The sequence below is a fragment of the Pezoporus flaviventris genome, unplaced genomic scaffold, assembly GCF_033815535.1.
Source record: "Pezoporus flaviventris isolate CSIRO_AGI_PZ_B2104156 unplaced genomic scaffold, CSIRO_AGI_Pfla_v1 ptg000072l, whole genome shotgun sequence".
NCBI classification, from domain to species: domain Eukaryota; kingdom Metazoa; phylum Chordata; class Aves; order Psittaciformes; family Psittacidae; genus Pezoporus; species Pezoporus flaviventris.
The window spans coordinates 4,902,077-4,927,895 of NW_026892620.1; the positions used below are offsets into that span (position 1 = coordinate 4,902,077).

General features: G+C 36.7%; 1 protein-coding gene across 6 annotated transcripts in view; it reads right to left on the bottom strand.

Moving 5' to 3' along the window:
* The window catches only part of MYO16 (myosin XVI), a 381,803-nt gene that overhangs the window by 137,107 nt on the left and 218,877 nt on the right, over nucleotides 1-25,819 (bottom strand). For all 6 annotated transcript variants that reach the window (XM_061472784.1, XM_061472779.1, XM_061472778.1 and 3 more), the window contains 3 exons: nucleotides 17,351-17,456; nucleotides 12,953-13,070; nucleotides 5,290-5,437 (listed from right to left, as the gene is read on the bottom strand). In XM_061472784.1, coding sequence (XP_061328768.1) covers nucleotides 5,290-5,437; nucleotides 12,953-13,070; nucleotides 17,351-17,456 — 372 coding nt within the window. The remainder of the gene's footprint in view (nucleotides 1-5,289; nucleotides 5,438-12,952; nucleotides 13,071-17,350; nucleotides 17,457-25,819) is intronic.

Below are 25,819 nucleotides of genomic sequence, written 5' to 3' on the forward strand. Positions count from 1 at the left end.
TCAGGGTTTGAAAGTCTTGCCCAGTATGATTTCCCCACCTGCACAGTAGAATTAGGAAGAGGTTTTAGCCAAGAAGAATTAGAGGGACTTGACCTTCATGTCCATTCAGCTGTAGGGATGGCAAGCCTAACACCTCCTATCACAACTTTTCTCTCTTCCTGTGCCAATAACTCCCCAAATGGAAAAGTGAAACACAGCTGAGGAACTCTGAGTCTGATATTTACCTTCCTCCTAAATTTAAATACAATGAATGCCACTCCCATTGCCTACAGCTTTATTTGTCAACAGGATTTTAAAACAAAGTTGACCCCAACAGGGAAATTCACAGAGCCTCAACACTGTATTTTACTGGGGTGAGACTGGGAATTTTGGTAGAACTAACTTACGCCGAGTTTCAGCCCACGAAGTCTAACAGCAATTTGATAAAGTGATGTAACTTGGCATTTCATATAGAAACTATTACTCTAGCAGGACTACCACCTGTGGGAAAATCTGGTGTAATCCTTCCAGATCTAGTTATTTCATTCACAGTATTCAGATCCAACCAATTTTGTAAGACATGTCTAATAGTTGTTTGGATTTTTCTCTAATCATCAGACACAGATACCAGTAACAGGTAATCTAAGAAGCAAGGGATCAAGACACAGTACTGTGTAACCACCTCTGTGAATTTTTGGACACAGCTGGATTTTATGGGGGTACTAAAAGTTTAAATTAAAGTGAAAATCTATGAGGAAAAAGTGATCTATCAGGCTTGTGTACAAGGAAAGAGCCCGGTACATCAGAGGACTAGAACATCGCCAAAATGTTTATTTTTCCAATTATGTGGGACTAATTTAAAACCTCCCAAGTTTTGTCTATGAATTTACCTTTTATCATTAAACTTTTTGAACAAATGACACACGTATGAAAAACTGTTATTTTCAAGATTGATATTTCTTTCTGTTACATTTTAAATGAGACAATAATCAAAAAATCTGAAAGAAAAAAAGGCATACAAAGATAAAAGGAAATAAAAGAAACAGAAAGGGCATAGAAAGATGAAATGTCTTCCTGCCTTTTTATATATAGCAGTAAGAAAACAATGAAGCTAATTCCTAAATATGTTAAATTAGGAAAAGCTGTGGTAACTGGCCACTCATTGTATTGAAAATTCCCATCTTAAGCTCTTGTGTGTGTGGTAAAGTAAGAGTGGGAATCAGTATGGACGACACTAGAATAATCACATTTTTCCACGTGTTGTGATTATTAGAAGAGATGATAATTAGAAACACACAAAAAAATGACATGTAAGGCTTCACACTTCATGCCTATGAAAATTGTCTACTGGGACAGCAATGTGATTTTTAAGCCTTTTTTTTGAAGGCCAACCTTATAATTTATAGAGTAGGGAACAATTTCCTCAGTGATCAAGCAAAGAGGTTCTGATCAGCTTAGACTTTAATAAAAAATTCAATCAGACACTAAATTAGTACTTTATACATGAAATTAATGGCAAGTTTTCTCACTGACAGTGGACACCTGTACTGAAAAACTGTAAAAGACGACCAGTTCTGTGAACTGACCTATAACTATTGATGCAGAAGAGTTTCACTGCTTTTTAGGGGGTGGGGGAAACGAAACAGGCAGAGAGAGCATACACTGCAGTGCACTTAATTGTTCTGTGGGAGGAAGGAAAGTTTTACACATTTGGGAACAGCAGTCTGACAACGCAAACACAAAATTCCCTCCCTGACCACATGCCAGCTTCTGCATGAACATGTATATGAACATTTTCCCCAGCTTGAAGTTATTTAGATTTAAACATACAGCTTATTTACAAGCAGTATATTTCAAGTGATAAACGCTGGGTGACAGAGATCTGACATTACAAGGGAGGACTAAAAACTGTCTGTCAGAACCACCTTGCAATATTGAGAGCATTGTATCAGTTTGCCTATGCTACCAAAAAGTGCAATCAATTAGGAGAGCTAGCAACCTTGTTTAAACTGAAAATGGTGACATCAAGTTGAACAGCTGCCAAACCCACCATCATTTCTGAAACCACTATCTATAGTTAAGTAGCCTTAAGCTATATTTCTTATATACATATACAAATGTAATGACATGATTATTAATGAAAGTATGAGTACCTTGCATATACATATTACACAAAGACATTCCTATATTGTTATATATATTACAGCTTTGCAATATCAATGCTAATACGAAGCAACTGGCCCAAAGCAATACAAGCGGGTCTTTCCATTTTTTTTCTGTAAGGTTTTGCCCTCATTTTTCCTTTCTTGTCTTTCTGAACCTGGTCTGTCACCACTGTTACCTCTTTTCTTTGCTCTCTGCTTCACTTTGGTTGCAAATACATCACTATGTTATTACCTACTATAACTATGAAGCTAAACTTAATGTGCTGGAAAAGGTACTATATAGTTCTTACTATAAGATTAAACTTCGCATGCCAGAAAAGCAATGCTTCCAATAATGGACTGTATCTGTACCCAGAAAGATAGAAAATAAAATAAAAAAACAAATCAAGAACAAATTGAGAATATAACTTCAAATCTTTATTCTCTCTGTATTATACATCATTATTAAGATAAACAAAATTCTGCAGGCTTTTTTCAAACACACCAAAGTTGTAGAAATTTCTGAAATTTCAATCAAGGATGTGCTGATAAAAATCAGCTTCTGAATGTAGTGAACACATGAGAGTAGTTGTTGTCAATCAAAAAGCCTGGACTTGCCCTTTTGAGACCTCCTATTTCTGACATGCTTCCCCTGCTCAATCTTGAAAAATGATCTTACGTTTCAGGAATTGCTTCTGTCTTTATCCATCATGATCCACATGCAGATACAGTAGCAGATGTAGTAATTCAGATCCCTTCCTTCCTAGATTTAGGTGGCTTGCTACTTCAAGATCCTAGTTGTATATAACTTCAATATAAAGTAGCCCGCCATTTGTCTTCATTCAATGCCTCCACAGTCACAATACTTGCAAGAACATACATTTAAGTTTCTGAGCAAAAGCTCTCTACCAGGATGGCGCCAAACACCACAGAATTACAACTTTAACAACTCCCCCTATACATTAGGGTGAAACCCACGCCTTACTGAAACTCTCGGTGACTCCAAAGGAGAGGGATTTCCCTTTTTTAGTTATTTACATTCATTCTTAATCCAGGATTATATGCTACTTAATACATAAACAATCTCTCACCTTTTACAGCATAAAGTCTAACAATAACCACTACTGACAATACTACTTTGACTTTTGAAGGTACTTTTATATAAAATGAGAATAAAAACCCCAATGATATGTCTTATTTCCCATACTGCAATAGCTTATGTGAACAGTGAAAAAATAGGGGCATGTTGGGATCCTAAGAGCCATTATTTTTTAAGATTTTTCAATCTTCTACATAAAAGTGCAATATTAAATAGCGCAAAGAGGAACAGAATAATTATTCAAAAAGCAGTTGGGCTTGAGCCACCTATCATTTCAACCAGGCTGTTATCTGATTGATTTTATTATTAGAGTCAAGATTACACTTGCTTAAAGAAAACATGACAAATTCACTTACTGATATTGACAGGATGATATGATCTCTACAAAATCTGACTAGCCCAGAAATTATGAATTTGTAAGAGGCCAAATCCTGCCTTCCTGATTCATGTATGAGTTTGGTGCAGTAGAAATTCACCCCTAGTTTATCCACCAAGAAAGATCTAGTCCAGTGAACCACTACACTTAGGAGTTTAATGTAAGAAATATTTGGCTCAAACTCTCAGTAATGCAAGATACAATCTAAACTATGTAGCCACAACAAAGCTTTATCGATAAAGCAGCTTTATGCAAATATTCAGCTATAAATTACTTCTAAAGCTTTGGCACTGCAGTATTCAGACATCTATTCAGAAATACTATTTTGTTCTTTTTGGATGCTTATCAGGTATCTTATCAGATAAAGCTTTGTTCATGTTCTAATTATTCAGGCTTCTTCTAAGTTCCTTCCTGTTGGAGCTTCTTGCAAAGTAACTTCAAACTGTTTCATTTTCTGAATAAACTTTCACTAGAAGAAGAGGAATAAATTAATAATTGGGAGCTCAGAATTCTTTTGGTCTCAAATCCTTCAAAAGATTTAAAATACAGAATCTAATGCTTCCCTTCCCCCCCCCCCCCCCCCCCCCTTGAAGTGGATCATTTTTAATAAAGCAATTTAGCCTCAGGTTTCTTCAGAGCTAGTGCATTGCACTATTCTGTATAATACCAGAACTGTTAACATTAGTAAAGAATGGGAAATATGGAACTACTACTTTATTTAAGTACTACCTAGAGTGCAAAGACAGAAAAGCTGGGAGAAAAATCCATGGGAAAAAGGCTTAGATACAAAAACTTAAACCATTCATTTTACCTAACTTTAATTACTATCAGTCTTTTTAAAGTTACCTCCTATACTCATTATAATCTTAGCCAATTTAAGAGAAAATCATTAATGCCGAATAGGCTTCTCTCATTTCAGTGATTCTTGTTAGGAAAGACTAAAGAAAAAAAAGCAAATTATCCAAATCAGAAATATGTTTTCTTTTCAAAAGAATATGAATTAAATTTTGAGATACTTCCAAAGTTTCCTGATAAACCAAAAACTTCCACTTACATTAAACATTTGGAGTGTATTCAGCCTAAAACACACTAGATTTAGGTGCCCATATACAGCTCTTTATATTTAAGCTATTAAAGGGGATTTAGTCAGAAGAGTTTATGAAGCCAAAAAAGTGGTTCAGTTGGGTGTTAAATCCTATCCTTAGTTTCAACGTAGTCAAAACTTTGTTTCTGTTTCCCTTAATAATACGAAGTAAATATCAAAATCAAAATGGAAATATCATCAGTTACATATAGTGACATTTCATCAAAATCAACATATTCCATGTTAAGAAAACTAATTTTAATAAAAGTTTTTCCTGAAGACAGAATGTTCCATCAGGGGAAAAAATAAATAAATAAGAACAGACCTACTCTAGTCCACAGAAGATGGAAAAATAACTGAGATTTTTTTTTTTTTTTCCTTTTTCTCCTTTAAGGAAATAATCCTGATTAATATAATACTCCAGTGTTGTTAAGATAGTGTACATGCGTTGCAGAATTAAATCCTTATGAGCAAGTACTCAGTAATAATTTCAGAGCACATTGAAAAGTTAGGACACAAATGTTAACTATTGGAGGAAGGACTGCAACAGCAAAGAGGCACTAAAATAAGGAAAATATTAATACTAGATATAAAGTTGCTTTCCTACCTGTGTGCAGACAAATTACTGAGGTACAGGGTGTACTTTTCTTCAGCAGACAGCCCATCCATCATCCAGTAAAAAACATGAAAATTACTCTGGTTGAGAGGCTGCATAATGACACGCGACTTCTCCAACATGTATGTGTAAATCCTAGCTGATTGAGAAACAAACAAATAAATACATCATTATAATGATTGCTCTAAACTTAAATATTTTAAGCCATTCACCATTGCAACAATGAAGAATAAACAATGTTTCTTATAAAACAGTCTGAGCATATAAAAAAATATTACCATTAATTCTACCATGGTTTTCTGTATAAATCACATATAAAGCCATAATTCCATTAAAATTAGTGGAACAAACGTCTTACCTTACTGTCTTACATTACCTTTAAAATTACTCAGTTTTAAAGATAATTATAATTTTTTTGTACAGATTTGTACTCTGTTTTACTTATTTGAGCAACTAGTTGTCATATTTGGCAAGATTTTCTAAGAGACAAGCTATTAGTCATCCCACTGAAGTGTAGCCATCTGAGCATTGGCATCTATTCTAAGCTTCTTCTTAATGGAAAGATATAAGAGAGATTCAAGACATCTTGGGAAAACCACCCTTGGTACCACTTCCTCCTTCTCTGTTGGTAATCGAGAACACTCAGATTAATATTTTAGATTAACCACCTAACATATACATGGCTACTTCTAGATGGCTACAAAGAGACAAATCCTCTGCAGAACTGGTCATCAACAAGCTCACTAACCTGTGCCTGGGAAACACGGGCATCTCAGAAGGGCTGTGATGAGCTGGCCAAATGAGAAGCCATGTGAATCAGCACATCTGGGAAGAAGGCCAAGGAGGATGAACCTGACCACGATTTGCCTACAGAAATGCTGATTACAGGATCATACAAAACCTCAGGCCCACTAAGTTCTGAAAAAGGCAAAGCACAGAAGCAAAGGAAATATTGGACCTTCAGAACCATTCACCTGCTTCACCAAATTACAGGCATTTCAGAGGTATATGTGAAGAGACAGAGGGAGATACACTGTTTTGCGAAGTTTACTCTTCAGCCCTCCACTGAGCGTACACCACCATGCAGTTCCAAATGCAGCAGGCTGAAGAGAACAAGGGAACGCCTAACTGCAGCTAGGCGTCAGAGCCCTCCTTGTGAGCAGGGACTTGATTCCAGTTCCCACTTACCCCACTGTTTGTATACTTTATCTCATCATTGCTTAAATACTAGCTGCGGTGTAAAAATTAGAAGCATGTCCCTTCACATACAACTGAGCACTCCTACCACTGGGATGCAGGACATTCTGCTGCAGCTTTTTGCTTTTCTATCTCCACAATATGGCAGAGCTTTCATAGGGTCTTATCCTTAACCTGACCTTGACCTGGAAAAAACTGTTAAGTTCAGAGGATAAAATGCACTTCTTAGCAATGTAGGAGCTATATTTTTGAAACCCTGTAAGCAGAGGAGGATATTAAACCAGAGCTTCCCACAGTCTGGATGACAACCAACTCATCTAAGACTCCTTCCTTTATCAACTGGAAGTAGTTCTTGAACGTACAGTGATAGCACAGTAATAGAAAATACTGATACATGCATTTGCATTCTGTAGCACAGTAAGTATGTTCTCCAAACACACACAATTTTTCAGCTGCTTATGGTTTTTAGATTTTTTTTTTTCCTTTTTACTTTATCGAAGCAGCCTGGGATTAAGCATAAAATAGTACTGAGTTATTTGCTGCATTCAAAACTGTTGCATTTACAGGCATATGCAGATGCACAGCTTCAGGTGCCTCACAGACCAGAAGTCTGAAGACATATGGTAAAGACTTCTAAAGATGAGGCTAGTTGAACCAGTTATTTTCAGAATCAGTTTTGGACTCAAAGGTATTGCCCAATGCAATGCTTAGCAAAGTTATGCAGGTTAGATCTCAGCATGTGAGAGTGTGTACCAAAAGCACAGTAGCTGCACAAGCATAACGGCTAGGCTAGAAGCCTGAATGTCACAGGCAGGGACACCTTGCACTAAACCATGTCACCCAAGGCTCTGTCCAACCTGGCCTTGAACACAGCCAGGGATGGAGCATTCACAACTTCCTTGGGCAACCCATTCAGAACTAGCTTGGTTACTGCTTTATCATCTGTATTTGTCTGGTAATTGTATTTTAAATTTCATTTAATTAACTTCCTATCTTTTGCAGAGCTCCAAGTTTCTGTCTACACTGTCAAATTAAGTACAGCAAAGTTACTTGAAGTTGTGTGTATGAGGGAACGCAGCCTGTGAGAATATTGTTGAAAGACAGCGTAGAGTGGAGGGAAACAAAATCTGTGAATATTGAATGTATCGTTTTGAGAGAGGTCTCATCAGTTATACTGAACTAAGTATAACTATGCACAGCCTCCCAAAGTGCTGCTTTGCACAGGCCAGTCCATTCCAAACACATCCCACTTAAGCAGGGCATAAGGACAGTGGTACACTACCCAGAGGCATCTTCTACCCTTTATTTTATTTAATAGCACAGGCATGGCCTGACACATCTGTTGGCAACCAAAACCATGCCTGAGACTCTAGCTACAGAAGAGACTGAGAAGAGGAAGAGCTGCGCAGCTGACCTGCTGAACCAAGGAGACATGATCTGGCCCATTTAATTATCCTACAAGTGAGCTCCTGATGTTATGGAACCTGTATGATGAGAAATAGTATTATCAGCCATCTAGCTTCCTGTTGCTACAGTACAGAAAAAAGAGCTGTGCCGGAAATAAAAGGGCACACCTGGGAAATCATTAAGCTGGTAGCAGGATATGTTCCTGGCTCCAGTAACTTTGAAGCAAACTACAAATTGAAGCAATGCAATCTTAACCCATCATGGCAGGACTGGCCCAGATTCGCACTTTCATAAGAATCAATCATTACTTGGCTGCCATTCCTACAGAGTAAAACATAAGAGATGAACCTGAAGGATGATTTCCATCTTTTACCGTGCTTGTAACTTACTTCTCAGTAAAACTAACCTTACCATCAACTACTTTATAAAGAAGCCATTACTGAATCACTTTTTTGTGTGCAATGATCTTCACTAAGGCTTTCATAACTATCATGCAGGTATTTTTAAAATTTATTAATTAATAAACATGAGAAAAATGTTACTGGTGGTCACCTATCTGATTAATTAATACATTTAACTTTAATGATGGGCAACACCACTTATTTAGATGACATAAACTGATTCAGCCTTTTCCAAGTACTTTGAGTCACCCACCTTAATAAGGCTAAATATAGTTCATCTCAGTTAACATCTCCAGCAAGGGTAAGAGCTGTTAAGAAAAGTCGAGCTTCTAATCAGCAAGAATCAAACACAGCACACTCTTAATGGAGCTAAAGTAACTCATAAAGAAAACTATCACTGTAATAAAATTTTCTACAAAGTGAAATTCTATGTTCATTAATTTCTGTGTCAAATAAAAGTGAAAAATAATGGAGTTCCAGAGCAAAGTCTGCCATTTTAGTGCAATGTTAACTGTGCTTACAGGCACAAGGTCATTTCTGCTTCCTTCTACAGACCACTCAATCTCCTGAGCAGCTACAAAGTCAGCAAGTGGACTCTATTGAAAGTGTGGCCAGTGAAATCTTTATTCCAGCTATGCATCTTTGAAGCTACATTGCTCTTTCTCAAAAACCATGCTGTCCTAAACACAGCTTTTGCTAAAGATCTGAAAGTTCAGTGCTGAAACACAGTACAAAACCACATCAAAGAGTTTAGCTGGCTGCAGTCTTTCTTATACAAAATGGGAAATTAATGTCTGAAACTTTTCAACTGATAAAAAATGTTTGGAACACACATACAATCATAGAATAGTTTGGGTTGGAAGAGACCTTCAAAGCTCATCTAGTCCAACCCCACCTCCAATGAACAGGGACATCTTCAATTAGATAGGTCACTAAGAATCACATCCAGCCTGGCTTTGAATGTCTTCATGAATGTCTTCAAGCATGTCTACCAACTACACACAGGCTAATATGCAATCTGCTTCTTTTCACAAATCAAATTAGATCCTTCAATTTGAGTGCAAAAGAAAAGTCAAGCCTTGTTTTTTTAAAAGTGAGGACTTAGAAAAGCAAGACCTGAAAAGCAAGGCAGAAATCTTTAGAATAAGTTTGGCAGGACTGATTTTTTCTTCCTAAGCTTCTTTTTTAGTAACTTGAGGAAACTGACAGAAGCCCTACCTTTCCTCTATGGAATTTTGTCAACTTACTGAAAAACCATTTACTCTCTACCATTCCAAAGGAAAACCCCAAATAAATAAATAAATAAATAAGCAAATAAATGCAGTAATTTTACTTCTGGAAATAAATAAATAATCAGTCTTTTATTACTATACAGTGGGTGTGATCATCATCTACCAATGATTATGGTATTTTTTTTTAATAGAAGAACAGTCTTTGAGTTCTGTTAGGTATGAATTTATTTTTCAAACTTCATCAAATCACTGTCCTGTAGTTTATTCTGTGTTTGTTCTGTTGTAAGATGTTTTACTAGTTCCCACTGATTTATTTTATCCAGTCACAAAGAAAAATTATTTAACCTGGGTTATACCTTCTCTACTTGTTGGATTCAAATAAAGCAATGAAAGGTACCTGAGCACAAAGCTGCTTGTCACAGAAAAACTCTCATTTAAACCCAACAGTGCAGCATGCCTCATCAGAAACAAGAGTCAGAGAACACACAGAAAACCTCTACAGATATCTGTACTGGCTTTGAGTAGAATGACACTCTAGACCCTCATCCTTGTTTAGAAAACTTCGTGGTAAAGATCCAGTTTATGAGAAAGACCGCAAAATGCCTGTAGATGAAAATTATGCAAACATTTTTGTTATTTAGGTAGATTGGACTTCCGGTAGAAGAATAAACTGCATGTGACAGAAGTCAGAGCACTTCCAGGGTCTAGGCATAAAAGAACTTTAGCATGAGAAAAAACTGTCCAGGATTTCACAGATGTCCATTGTCAAAATGCAAGGAATGCTACCTTGATCTTGTCCTCTATAATAAAAATGTATGCATCTACTATGCATGCCCTTTCCTTAGAAAATGATTCTGTACCTCCACCCTTAAGATCTGTCTGTTATGGAGTTAAAACAACCTAAACCTTTTGATGCGGGCAGTCTAGTGTCATTTGGATTTTTGTTTATAAACCAGACATATTTAGCCCAGTTTATCTCAATGAGCTATAAAGTCACATCTGAGCAGAATCTGAGGTGCTTTGCATACTTACACTCTTCATTCATGCTTAAACAGTGCAAGACAGTAAATACTGCTGCAAATGATCTTCCAAATAGATACAGACAATCCCTGGGTGAGATTCACACCAGCCAAAGACAACACCCCTGATTCTCATTTATGGTGGTATAAATCTGGGACCATTTTACTCAGAAGTGATGATTAGCAATGGCATAGAAAAGGTAACATCTACAATACAAATCAAACAGCATGAACAAGGGCAACTTTCAAAAATATAAACCCCACCTTTTCTGCTGTACTGGGGCTTCTCACTCTTGACTACAAATTATAGAACTTTCGGCTACCTTAGATTTGGTAAGAGTAATTGATTCAAATATTGATCCTAAATATTTGGGGAATAGTAGGGCAGATATTTGTTAATGGACTTGACTACCCCCAGGTTTTCTCATTTAATGCCTATAGATTGAAGTGATAAAAACACAGCATTAGTGTACGAGAAAACTGACATGAAAGCCTGGTTAACTGGTTCCACATTTATATGATTCACAGACAAGGGCTGTGAATTAAATTGGCAAGAATCAGCAAAGCTGCTTGAAAACTCAACCCCTTCAATATCAAGCAAGGCACCCAAAAACTGGGGGAATACATGGCCTTGAGGCTTCCATTCCTCATGTGAGGAATGGAATGAAATAACCTTAGTTCAGAAGTACTATGAAAATTAAACCATTTATGTATCTGAAATGCTCATACCGTGAAAAAACGTTGATGCACAACACAGAAAATCTACAGAAAAACTAGAATTCTGCTTTTATAACAGAATACAACGGCATAACCCACACATGAATCAATGAAGGAAATCCAAACTATTTAGTAGCTGATCACTGAAGAAATATAGTCTGCACTGAATGACGCTGAAGAGGGGTGGAAAAATGGCAACATTATATTTGCATGCACATGGCAACCCAAAAATATTTCAAACAACTTCAGTTCTGGCATTTCCTAATGTTCATATGCTTACTTTTCAAAATTAGTATAATTTTCATCTGTTTGCGTTTGTGCAACAAAAAGAAATAAAGTGTGCACACAGAGTAATTGCGTTTAACTAAGTATATTGAAATTAAGTATATACAATACAAAGGATTTATAAAATGACAGTTTTAGGGATTGAACTTTATTTTTACAAGTCCAATTCAGAAGTTACTTGGTCCATTCTAATGTTAACATCACTATCTTTATATTCCTTCCACAACAGCTTATAGATGAATTAAAAGCAAAGGATCGCACTTTATAGTTTTACATTTTTTTAAAAAATATCCTATCTCTATGGCAAAACAAACTAGGAAAAAATGATAGTAATTTCCCACGCAGTGCCATTTTCACTGAAGAAACTATCATATTTGCTAGGGTGCAGTGAACTCTCTCAAGAAAATGGATTGTGATTCCTACTTTGAAATACTTCCAACAAACATTTTTAGGAAACTCTTCAGAAAGCCTAAACACATCTAAAATTATAAAAAAACTAGTAGTTTAGGAAATACTTATTCAATGGAATTTAATTTACTTGGATCAAAAATGTGTATCACCACAGATTTTTTTCACCCAGTAAGATCAATGCAAGTAGTAAACTGTCTGTACAATTATTTCTGTACACACCTCTCACTTCAGCACAGAGTAACTTTAAGATGACCTATTCAGACCAGAAATGAAACTTCTCCCTGACTGCCTCTGAAGATCAGAGTTTTCAGAATCAAACTGAAGTTTTGCCCAATATTTACTTATTTATTTATTTATTTTTCACTAATGAACTCTTACTAGAGACTAACAAACTCCCTCTTACCGTAAAATCAGGCACAAATTGCACACTATCTTACCTCTGACACAAACAAACATCAGTATGATTCCTAGTTCCTTTAGAAGAAGCTCAAAGCTGTAATAAATTACTTCTAATTTAAGTATTACAGCGTATGTTTGTATTTTATTTGCCCTAAACAGATTTTATTACTTATTTAAGGGATACTTCAAATACCGAATACAGTATTAGATAAAAGTGCAAAAAATTAATCTATTAATCTCTTTGTTACTTTTATTTCACAGTAAAGTGACAGACAGCTGTCACAGTTCATTGATCACGGAGATAAAGGAAAATAAGATTTCCTGGGCAATATGACAGGAACCAGTAGTGTTAATCTGTTTTCTTGTCTTTCTCTGCCATCTAGTGGTTGCACAGAACTGAGCTCTCCCTCTTAATGCTGCACTGCCCTTGACAAACTGAACTCACATGCTATTAAACATGTTCCTTTGAGACTCCTTAAAACATCCTTGCCTCTGTCACATATTCTGAAGCCTAACTCTTTGTATGGCACACTGGGATCCCTGATCTCTGGGTGATATCAAAATAAACAGATTAAATGATTCTTACCTCCAGTTAATGTTTTTTGCTTCTCACAAAAGTGTAGCTCAAAATACTTAATAAAACAGCTGGAAAAATCATTCAAGGGTGTCTTAGCATGTCCAAAGGCTTCCAAGATACAGTTTACCTGCAAGACAACAGTAAAGAAGTAATAAGAGGGGAAATAAACAGGAAGATACTTCAATAAACATGAGCGAGGTTGGCTTGCTATCAAAAACCGGGTGAAAAAAACAACAACAACAAAAAAAAAACCACCCAAAAAACCCCAAGCAAAACAACATTTTTTAGTTGTAATTTAACAAATTCCTTGAATTTTTCTTCTAAATAGAAATAAAAATAAGATAGCTCAAAAGAAAAAAGGAAAAAGTACTGTCAGAATAGCGGAAGTTCTAAAAGCAAGAGGGAAGATAATGGCTCACAGGTGAGTTGTGTCCTTACCATAGTTTGGATACAAGTGGCGGGAGTCATATGCCCAGACATGGCATGCTTAGAAAAAGATCAGAATCTTGGAAGGCAGTTATGCTTGTGAAGTTACAGTCAGTTGATACTAATAACCAACTAAAGGAATTTACAAGCTTTATGTGATGCCAGAAATGGCATAAATTATTGATTTCAAATAGAACTACTTAAGTGAAAAACTGATGAAAAAAATTGATTCAGACTTTTTTTTACGGCATCTCTTACTAATGTATTTCCATGTTACATCTTCATGGTCACAGCAATTATTTTTAAAAGATAATTTTTTTAAAAAGAATTACATATGCCATCTTTATTCCATGTGTTCTCTGTTTTTAGCTTTTTTGTGTATAATTGGTTTCTTACACCCCTTACATCCTGAAGAATTTATTTCAGCACTTTCCTCTTTTGCATCCTAAGGTACTGATTTCAGTATGGCCCAAATACACGACTGTTCTCATGTAACAGTGTTTTGCTGAAGCTTGATGACCTAGCTGGGGTGGGGGGAGGGGACCGTGAGGAGACACAGATAATATGTAGTTCCAATCACAAAGACAGAAGTTCTAAAAATCAGACCTTTCAGAACTCTTTGTTGAACCAGCTATTTGTGCAGTAGGTGGCAGCAGAAAACTATACAGCCTAGTTTGGTTCCACTCCAGTAGTGTTGCTTGGGATGTATTTGCTCATTGGGCTAATTCAGCACTTGTTTTATCTGTGCAGCTTTATTAGCTTTAACGGTGCTATGCACAACTGCAGCAGGAATGTATCCAGGCTATCTTAAAACACCTTAAAAGACAACTAACTCAAAATTTCTACTTGATTCCTCATAGGCAGGATCTGCTACATCTACCTTCACTGTCTGACAGCAGGTGTCATCTATGCTAGTTACAAGGGATCTTTCTTAAAACACTATAATTCTCTTCCACCTGCACTGACCTGAGTCTCATTGACACGTATGGCTACATCTACACTCTTAAACAAAACAAGACCAGGATCAGGACTCTCTAACTTCAATGGCAAGTGGCATGGTAAGGTTCACATCCAGAGACCTAACACCTGGGTTTTTTTGCAGAATAGGGTGGACATACTGCTGTGAATGGTCCCTGGCATGTGCTGTCCTCTGAACTGTGCCCAGAGGACCTGTTGGTGACTTAAAATGTGTCAGAGAGCAGGTTAACAACTGCATGTTAGGGACTGTTCTGTTTACTGCATAGATGTAGAGTAGACTTCGTAGACTAAAGTTAACTAGTTTTCTCAATTAGGCCTAATTTTCTCAATTATCCCACACTGATACCTCTTCTTAATGGAGGACAACAACTTGTTTCATTTGCATTGGATCATGACAGCTGTCCCTGGGAATTTTCCTCTGGTCAAGAGAAGATGCAGCAGAGACAATACTACTTGCCACACCCCCTGATTCCCACTGCTGCCATATTAGTATCCAAAGCACACAGTTTCCAGTTGCTTATTCACAAAGTTACTTATTTCCTTAGTTTTACTCATCACTTAATCTGAACTTCAGGAAAGAAAAGGACATGGAGGATCTGACCTGAATTTTGCAGTTCTACTTTGAATGACATCTATGGCCTGATCAGTTCAAAACTGTGTAGGTAGTAAATAAAAAAAAAAATATATAGCAGAAATAGATTTCTCTTGTAGATCTGTCTTCTGGGTTTAAAATAAAGTTTACTGTCCCTATAGAATGGTATTATTGTGACACTAGGCTTTAAAATTTAAATCAATGAAAGTGAAAAAATAACAAGGGTTTTCTTAACATTGTCACATGAAACCTAGATTAAATGTGTCAGTTTAGTTCATCAATGAATCAGATAACACTGTGCAAAACACTTTAACATAGCAATTGTATGACTACATGAAGTAAAATAAAGCTATAGCTTACTCAGTCGCGTTTTTTTCAGTGTCATCAGGCTTTTTCGACGTATTCAAAAACCAGAAATACAACACGGTTTTCTAAAAGCCACCCAAAATCCATCAGACTTTTATTATCAGCTGGAATGTATAAAATATGAACCAGTGTGTCTTTCCCACATCCCAGTAATCCTGCTTTGTAGGTTGCCTGTTAGTGTCAGCTGTTACTTCCGACACACTTCTATCATCCTTATGGACTGAATACATAATTCAGTAAGAAGGCAGTGTGTTTTGAATGATGCATGTGATGCTATTAAAAAAACCCAAAACACCCTGAATGATTTCTAGAGTTCTGTTGAATATCACACATGTGGCTGATGAAAGCTAAAATGAAAGTATCTTGGGTTGACTGTAAGTGCTTTTGTAGAGGAAAGTCACCAGAGTAGGTGAGTCTAAACATTTTTCTTTTTAAAAATGAAACCCAGAACTGAGCTATGGCAATGCAGACTGCTAAAACTGTCTCAGAGCTGGGATCTCAGATGAGAAGTTTCAGCAGGAAAGGCAACTTTTTAAAAGAACTTGAATCAGCAATTGAGGGTTCAGTATCATTGAAAATGCCAGTATGAACCTTTACAGCTATAACAATGAAACACGAGTTGCAGTGTTTAGTCAGAAGAAACTTTACAATGTACTAGCAAGGAGACACATATATCTGATATGTGAAACAGGCTGTCAGGATTTTGTGATATACACATGGGGCAGAATTTGGTTCTGCTACTAGAGTCAAATATGACTGAGCAAATAATCAGAACTCTTTTCTATTTCATAAATATATTTAGTATGCAAATACTGGGCTATATAACTGTTCAGACCTTGCAGTCTTCCTGAAACTTTCTATTTTCTGTCTCACATACTATTACTTCAGATGCCTCCACAGTTCTTAACACTGTCCAGAGAAGCATCACCACAGCCATACAGATAAATTTATTTACTTACTGAGGGCAGTTAGTACACATTTAGGAGAGAGTACCTTACCACACAAATGTTTCTTATTCTCTGAAACACTGCTGTCCAAAGTCACCAAAATATTTAGAAAGAAAACTGGCCTCCAATTTTCAGAGTCCTCCCATCACATCAATGTGAGCTTGATTCTGTTCCCATTCAGGTCAATTCAAGAAAGAAACCTCATTTGACTTCAGCAGTGAAAGTAAACCCAGGTGTCTTTTTCCTTACAGTTTAAATCACAGTCTCATCACAGTATCACAGTATGCTACAGATTGGAAGGGACCTCGAAAGATCATCTAGTCCAATCCCCCTGCTGGAGCAGGAACACCTAGATAAGGTTACACAGGAATGCGTCCAGGCAGGTTTTGAATGTCTCCAGGGAAGGAGACTCCACAACCTCCCTGGGCAGCCTGTTCCAGTGTTCCGTCACCCTCACTGAGAAGAAGTTTCTTCTCAAGTTTAAGTGGAACCTCTTGTGTTCCAGTTTGTACCCATTACCCCTTGTCCTATCATTGTTTGCCACTGAGTAGAGCCTGGCTCCATCCTCGTGACACTCCCGCTTTATATATTTATAGACACTAATAAGGTCACCCCTCAGTCTCCTCTTCTCTAAACTATAGAGACCCAGCTCCCTCAGTCTTTCCTCATAAGGGAGATGCTCCACTCCCTTAATCATCTTCGTTGCCCTGCGCTGGACTCTCTCCAGCAGGTCCCTGTCCTTCTTGAACTGAGGGGCCCAGAACTGGACACAATATTCCAGATGCAGTCTCACCAGGGCAGAGTAGAGGGAAAGGAGAACCTCTCTCGACCTACTAACCACCCCCCTTCTAATACACCCCAGGATGCCATTGGCCTTCTTGGCCACAAGGGCACAGTGTTGGCTCATGGTCATCCTGTCGTCCACTAGGACCCCCAGGTCCCTCTCCCCTACACTGCTCTCTAACAGGTCGTTTCCCAACCTATACTGGAACCTGGGGTTGTTCCTGCCCAGATGCAGGACTCTACACTTTCCCTTGTTATATTTCAAAGAGGCCACATTTTTTCCTTGTTCTACTCAGTGATCATAATGCTACTTACATGTTTTATCTTTGTATCAAAGATATTTCTGCTGGAGCTGGCTCTGTAAGTGAGGTGCTTCACTATATGTTTGCAGGCTTCAGTCTTCCCAGAACCACTTTCTCCACTAAAAAAATGACAAGGCAAGAAAGAGAGGGGGGAATCACTGTTAGTTTCACATTTGATATGTTATTTATATTCTCTGCTAGCTCTGTTTTAATGGGTTTAAGATACCACAGCCAAACTTTCATTTCAAATAACAGAAGGTTTATGGATGGCAAATAATAAAGAACAGAATGTAGGAGATAGGCTGGCTGACTTTGTATGTTCATGAGAGCTGTCAGAACTGTCAAGGTATATTGTCTTGTACCAAAAGCCATGCCATTCAAATCTAAAGTTTTCAAGCCACTTGGAAGGTATTTATAGCTAAGATTTTATCTCCTCCTTTACCTTCTGTGCAGCAAAGTAGCCTGCTTATGCTGCCTAGCTGTCCTTGTAAATGGGAAGATACTACTGTGGTAATGATGGGGTTCAGAAGGAAACAAAAGCATAGAATGCAACAGGAAGAAGGGAAAGGAAATAGGAAAGGAACCAGAAGGAAAGAAACGAAAAGGTGATTGATTTTACAACCTGCCCAGTTTCTGCAGTGCAATACACTCTTCAGTGATCCTGTTTCACTTAATTTCTTGTTCATGATGTGGAATAAACATTCCAAAGAATGAGAATCTCTGAGGGGGGAAATGAGCAAAGAAAACAAGGTAAAAGGCAATATGAACAATGGAGATGAGAGAAAGGGAATGGAGGAAAGGAGCAAACTTAGTGGTGCACTTTAAGCATGGAGAAGGAAGGAAAAGAAACAAAAGAGATGGAAAGGATGAAGCTAGTGAAGCCTGATCAAGAAATTCATGCAAGAATTTCTTACTTGAATTGTAAGAAGTTGTTTTCTTTATAGACAACTGAAACAAACAAAATGTAATTTAATGCTCCTTCATTTATCTGCTTGATTAAATTTAAGTGGCTGTTTCAACAACAGCCAGCTAGATTTTTCACAAGTACAACTGCCTTGGGCTTGTCAGTTTTATTATCTGTATAGTTTAGTTTCTGAATATGAGAGGGCAGCAAAATATAGTACCTGTCTGGCCATTGTTTTAGATATTCAGATCTCACTTCAGAGGAGAAATCAATTAAATGAAGAAACAAAAGAGGGAAGGACAAAAAGGTCTTCATACGCAGACAGGATCTCTGCACTATTTAAGCTCATTCAATTCTCATGGGACATACATGCTGATCTGGTGAATATCTTATTTGTTTGCCTAGTAAACTCTAGTCTTAGGTAACAAGACAGATGTCTCATTACTATATGCGATGTGTAAAACTGCTTTTATCTATGTCATTCATGTGTCTATAATGAGTTCAAGTCTGACCCAGAACTACAGGCTCCTATTGGTATCAGTAGGAAGTTTGTCATCCAAGACAGCAAAGGTTTGCAACCTGGATATATGTTATGCAAAGACCTCAAATAATAGCTCACAAAGCCATATTTAACCCAGATCTTAGAATGAAAGAAATCATGTGAAAGGTCACTGTCATAGCTAATATGAAACTAGTATCTCTACAGAAGATCTACAAAATTGGCAGGGTGCTTTGTAGGTGTTGTATCCCTTGCTCGTATCTTCAGCTTCTGACTTTCTGAAAGAGTTTCAAAAGTCAGATGATACTTGAGGTCACCCTCTAAAATCTGCATGCATCTTTGCCCTTTTAACAATGACTTCACTCTCCAAATGCTAATTGTACCATGGCTGCCTCTGTTCTTATGCAGCATTAGCCTTCTCTTTTTTTAATAGTATCCGAATTACAAGATCCTTTGCCTTTTATCAGTGACAGGAACAGAAAAAAAGTGAAACAGGACATTAGTCCTGTGATACTTTTCCCCTAGATATTTCACACCTTTGCAAATTATAGATCTTATGCCTGTATTACCCCAGAAGTCAGTGAGTTTACAGACAGATATAAATCCATCTTGCACCACCTCTCCTACTACCCACTCACACAGGCCAGTCTTACTGGCACCTGTGTGTCATGATGATGAAATAATTTTGTCCCTCCACAACATAGTTAATCCAAAATCACAGCTGCAACCTGCTATCAGTATACCACAGGTTATCATCAAGATTAGGTACAGTGGCTCTTTGGTTATGTCAGCTGTTAAGGAACATCTCTGAAGTTAAAACAAACGGAGCCACTGAGCAGAAGTATTTATATATGTTTGAAAATCAGACCTGAACTAATTCATAGTTTGTAACAGCTCACAGTTTGCCCAATGTGTACAGCCCTTTCTATACTGCAGATAGATATTTCTGTGGATTCTGAGGTCTGAACAAGACTTGATATTTAACAAATTGTAGCATTTTATATTTTGCGTGTTTAGGCCCAACCTCATCTTATGCTTCTACAGCATAAGGCTTTTCCACAGTTATCAGGCTGGAGTTATTTTTCAATAAAACTTTCTCACAATTGGAGAAATTTGGAGGGGGAAGATAAGCTAAAATAACATTTGACGCATTATTATTATTACAAAGCAGGCATGCAAACTATAATTAAAAATAGAAAAATGAAAAGAATGCTTCTTACACAAAGAAACTGGAGTGTTCACCATAGGTTTCCCCACTTAATAATTAATTTGTTTCACTTTTTAAATAAAGCTATGCTTTGTTTTTCACTGCAAACTAACTGTGGCTCAGAAAACACAAGACCATGTCAGTGTATACAAAATGGACAGATTCTGTTCCTTCTTCAATGTGTCTTCTCAAGATTACTGTTTCCTAAACAATGCAGTGACACAGCTACAAAGACTTGACACTCTCAGCTCAACTGTTAATTTTACAGTGTGACATTTTGTCCAGCAGTGTACTGGGAGCTTGATGAGTAAACTGGTTTCTAGAGTACAGTTCAGGGGTCAGAATTCACTAGAACTTGGCTGCTGAAAGTGAAACTCAATGTCGCTTACTTGCTCTGTGCATTTCACTCCCAGTGAAACACAGATTGAAGCACTGAGAAAGAAATGCAATGTTAGGTGAATTTTTAATTATTGATATCATTGTTTGGAACATTTGGGGCAATAAATGAAAAAGTAATTGAGCACCTTGAACCACATCTTGTTTATTCCATTTCCTTTGAGGCTGAATAAAAATTTTTGTAAAGTTTCCATTGTCCACAATGTCTTTGCTTTAATAATTTAATTCTGTTTAGAAAACAATTCCTCTTCTCTATTTTAAATGTTTTTTTTCACCACTATATTTTTCAAAATGTAATTTACTATATGAACAAAGTTCATTAGTTCCTTAGAACTTTTGTTTGGAGGTGAAGGACAAGTTAGAATCACAGCAGAGAAGCATTCTTCCACAATAAAACTGCCTTAGAAGGAATTACAAAACAGGCAAAGCAAAGAAGGCAAAGAGAATTTTAAATCCTGTGCCCACCATGGGCTTCAGGTGAGTTCCAGTAAGCTTTCTCATTTTGTCTCTTCTTTGGCTTTTTAGCTTTCCTATATAACTACCGGAGGGAGGGCCTGGTTCCTACTATTTCTTTATTAATATTTTGTTAATACAACCTTAATTACAACTCTAGTCTCCAAATCTTAAAATAATATCACTAGTGGGGAAAAAAAAACCACCCTCTGTTTTGAAATAAAACATTCATAACAATAATTCTTATGAAAACATCCAGTTAGAAGTATGGAAATAGAAAGACATGAAGCAAAGACCGTAAGACGTTCTACAAGCTGGGGAACTAAAGAAGCTAAACCCTGTAAATCCACTGCACTTGGATTATCATCCAGCTCTTCTGTTATCTTGTGCCAGTCTAACTGGGTCACTGGGCCACTCATGCAGTGAGCTCAGAGCTAAGCATGTGCTTGCCAAACTGCTTTGCCGTTCCCTTTCAGAATAGCTGTGGTTGGAGCTACAATGACTAAGTGACGGCTCCCCAAAACCACAAAGCCTGTGTGAATACCCCGGCTCTGAGAACACCATAGCTATTAGTGGCCAGTATGTTCAAAAGTTACTGGCTGGAGGGTGACTAGGATGTGGAAAGACAGAACCATCATGCACAGCTAGTTAACAAAGGAAGCCCAGCTAAAATAGTCAGAAAAATAGCAAACCCCAGACAAAATTTTAAGAAATAATTCCTGCAAGCACTGAAAAGTACATCTTGCTTACTCTAACTTTCTGCATATTAGCCAGGCTTCTCTAAATTTTTATGAATTCAGATAACTGGCTCATTATTGTTTGAGCAAGTGTCAATTTCAGTATAAACAAATCCTATAAATCATCTGTTTATGGAAAAACATAAGACATACAACATGTAAGGAGGAATGTACCTGCCATTTCAGACAATAAAAGTGACAGCGGTTTATTTGTCTGTGTTCCATTTTCAATACTGACCAAAGGTATCACATTCAGAAGTGCAGGAATACTTAACAAAACAAACAAAAAGCTCTACTTCTTCAGTACTTAAATTATAATCAGAAATGATGGAAAACTTCTGACAGAATTTGTTCAGATAAGATTTCCACCAATTTTTAAAACATGAACATAGATATGCATGCTATTTTGTATGAACTTCTGAAACCAATCTCATTCTAACACCCTAAATGGTGATCATTACTACCTAAAACTTTCGTTCTGACAGTATGATATATCCAGGGAAGAGAATAAACTTACAAAATTTTAGTGGGCCAGAATAATTTCTTCTTAATTTGCAGAGTATATACGTGAGCCACTTGGTCTTAATCTAGGACTGCGGTTTCAAGATTTAAAAATAAATATGCAAGAAAGACTGCTAAATATAATGTGTACTGCAGTAGCTCACTGCATGTATAATATATTTGATTATAATTTAAAAAAAAAAGTATTAACTTGAACAGAATGCCTGTGGAGGAAAAATGAGGAAATAATAAGCTTTCAAAAGGAGCTACACTTTAGAAGACAAGGATTTCTCTCTGTTCCAGATTATTTGGCTTAAAAATATGATTTATATCACAAGAAAACAATTAGATATTGATACTCCTGGCTGCTAACATATACAAAATTGTAACATTTCATTTGATATATTAATTATGACTTTTTTATTCACCAAATCAGCCATCACCATCCCATAAACCATTGGCTTAACTAAGGATCCTTAGGTTTTAACAAGCCTATAAACTATCCTTAAGCTTCTTAGACAGCTTCTCACTTACCTTGTCAGTGCTTAATGCATTTTCATATCCTGAATAGCAGGAGCAAAACGCAGTCGATGGAAGATAATTACAAATAGTCTATCTTTTGGCTATACAAGATCGTAACATCATGTTCTTTTATTCTGTAACTTTTTTTGTAGTTTATACAAAGCCAACTCTTTGTGTTAAGCATTATGAGTGATGACTGCTTAGTATAAACTAAAAGCAATTCTAAATAACTGGCAGTAAATTTTTAAATAATTTGGCCAAATGCTCTCCTGTTGTAAAACACCAGATTTCAGTGAGTGAACACTTGACCAGCTGTGAAGTGACCAGATTAAAAAAAAAAAAAAAAAAAAAAAAAAAATAATAAGGCGAAAGTGTGCTCTCAGTGTGCAGTTCCAAGTGTGCTCATATGCCAAAATGGTGTTATCTTGCATACATCAAGGGAATTTAATCTTGAGATAAGTGCATAGCCACAGGGTTAATTTACTTTCAGTGGATTTACTACTAGTAAAAACAAATAAAACTAACACCCTTCCAATTTGGTGTGGCTATTTTCCTCTTGGCATACCGATACGCCTCATTGTAAGAGCTCTGACTTGGACAGTGTCACATCAACCATTACAATATTACAGCAACAGCAAACATGGTATTGGGATTCTAGAAACTATTCAGTCTAAACCAAAACCACTGCAGAAACTGGTGAGCCCTGCCAGCCCTGCTCTGGCAACTCACTGCCCTTCTAGGGAATTTGGGTTTGGAATGGATTTCGGTTAAAATAGCTCCTAATGTCACCACCACCTTCGCAGGTATAATTTTGACCTTAGAATGAGTGTTCTTCTACCCCAGTTCACCATGCCACTACCTCAACATCTGTGTTGACACAAAGGATGGCATGAAAATGAGGAAACAAGCAGCCAAAGGTATAAAGACAAACGCAATACTAGACAGCTTATTCCAGTGTAACGTTCTCATGGATCTATGAGTCCTTTTTATTTGTTTACCCACTGTCTCCTTCTTTCTCAGCAGTTATATGAAATGGCCTTTCTAGCTGCAGAGTGCTTTTCTAAGCTGTCCCATCTTCGTTCAATCCTGTTATTCCACATTAGAGGGAAGTGTATGTTTCTAACTTTTAAAGTTTGCTACTGTGTGCATTCATCGCACTATATATATGCATGCACAGAAAAGTATCCACAACTCAGCTTTGTAACTGAAGGTATTTTGGAGTATTGCAGGACTGCAGAATTGTGGTTATTTGGTTCTTATAGGAAATAAAACTGAGATCTTGAAAATTTCTCCACATAACCCTCTTCAAGCAAAAAATTAAAGAAAAGCTGACTGAATGCTATACCACATGCCCTCAGGGCCTACTCCATGCTGTTTATTAGCATAGATGTATGCGACGAATCATTTCCCCACAGTGGTGGAAAAATCTTCTCTTGTTGACAGCTAATGTTGTTTTACAGCTGAAATAGCAAGAAAGCAGAAATCCATTTTGATCACACACATGCACACACACATGATCAGGCGATAGGAAGGGGGTAGATGAATAACTTGAGTTACGTTATGGATATTTTTCAGATGATTATTGTCATTTTTGTTGTCAGAAAGCCAATGAAAACTTCCTATATCAGCTTTACTTTTCAGATATTATTTAGATTATAGCAATGGACTCAATTCTCCTATAATGAGAATATCTCATTTTTATTTCCTCCTTATTAACTTCTGAAAGATCCCAATTACTTTCTGATTTAGTGCTCGCAGAAGAAAGTTATTTAAAAAGACCTGTTCCTAGCTGTTTCTGTTGAGTTGCAGCTATACTTATCTCCTATTCTAAATTACCAGATGCTTTCTTTTCAGCTTTCATTTTTACAGTTTTGCTCTAATTAATTATCCACATAAGGGATACTTTAGGACAGTGTATCTATGATATGCCTAGATGTCTAGATATACAAATGACAAATGATGATGCTATTGACAGAGCATTCTCTTGTCAAATTCTCCATCAAGTCACTGATGGAGATACAGGGGGCTGGGCAGGGGTGAAGACAGTGGGGCTTAACACATGCCTTGACATCCTCATATGAAATTATGAGTAGCTTTATCAGTATCCCCCAATATCAAAGCATTCATTATTAAGTACAATATTTTTTGTGTACTACTACCAATACTTAACTTGGCAGTGGGCCTTTTTCTTGAAGTGTTAGTAAATATTATTTTCTGCTTCTTCTCTGTCTACACTTACAGGCAACTTCACCAACATATTAAGCAATTAGCAAGTGTCTCAAATTCCTCCTTTGAAGAAAATGCTGAAAACAGTGCCTTTGGATATTTCTTTTTTTAATCAAAATTATTATACCTAAACAAGAATTGATACCACAAGATAATAGGAACATACAGTAGCAACTTCCTAATATTGCTTGTACTTCTGGCTTAAATGTGAATGCTCTCTGGATAAAAAAGTAACTATGCCATTCTGATTAGGTTATAAAAAAGTTACCATTTGTTTCAACCAATTGACAGTTAGTTCCACAAATGAATAGTTTATACATTTCCAATTTAGAAATTTTTAAACTATGTTGTTTTATGAACTATGCTTTTAAAGGAAACATTTAATTACAATATTCATATGTATTTGAAGACTTAATACAGAGAACTTCAATGCTCACAGTCGTCTTGTATCCACATAAACAGAATGCAACATAATTGGATTGTATTTATGTGTTCATTTTTACTACTGAAACTTTAAAGCAGCATTTTTAGCTGCTTTTCATTATCATATCCTCAACATTTCATGTTATTAAATTTTCTTATAATTGAGGTAACTCAAGAGCAATTACAATATTTATCAAATGGATAAGCCTTTATTCCTGTCCATAGCAAAATCAACCTGTTGGTTGTTTTTTTTCGTGTCTCCCATGAAGTTCTGCAAAACCTTGCCAATATTTCAGAGCATTGCAACTGTCAAAGTGACAAGACTGAGTAAAAAATTTCTTTGAGCAACTATTTTAAATCCACCAGACTCATTGCTTTCAGGTGGGGTGGAAGAGGAAAAAGGAGTAACAGATTTGGGGTGAAAAGTTCCAAATGAAATCAAAATTTGTCCTGCCATATTTGGGTTTCACTGGAGATTTCTCATACATTTATTCACAGTCTTGAAGTTATTTATCCTTGAAACAACACTGTGAATAAAGGAACTGGTTAAAGTCCTTTCTGAAGTTGGAAACCTTAATAAGCTCATGGCCACATTAACATGTGAGGCACAGCAG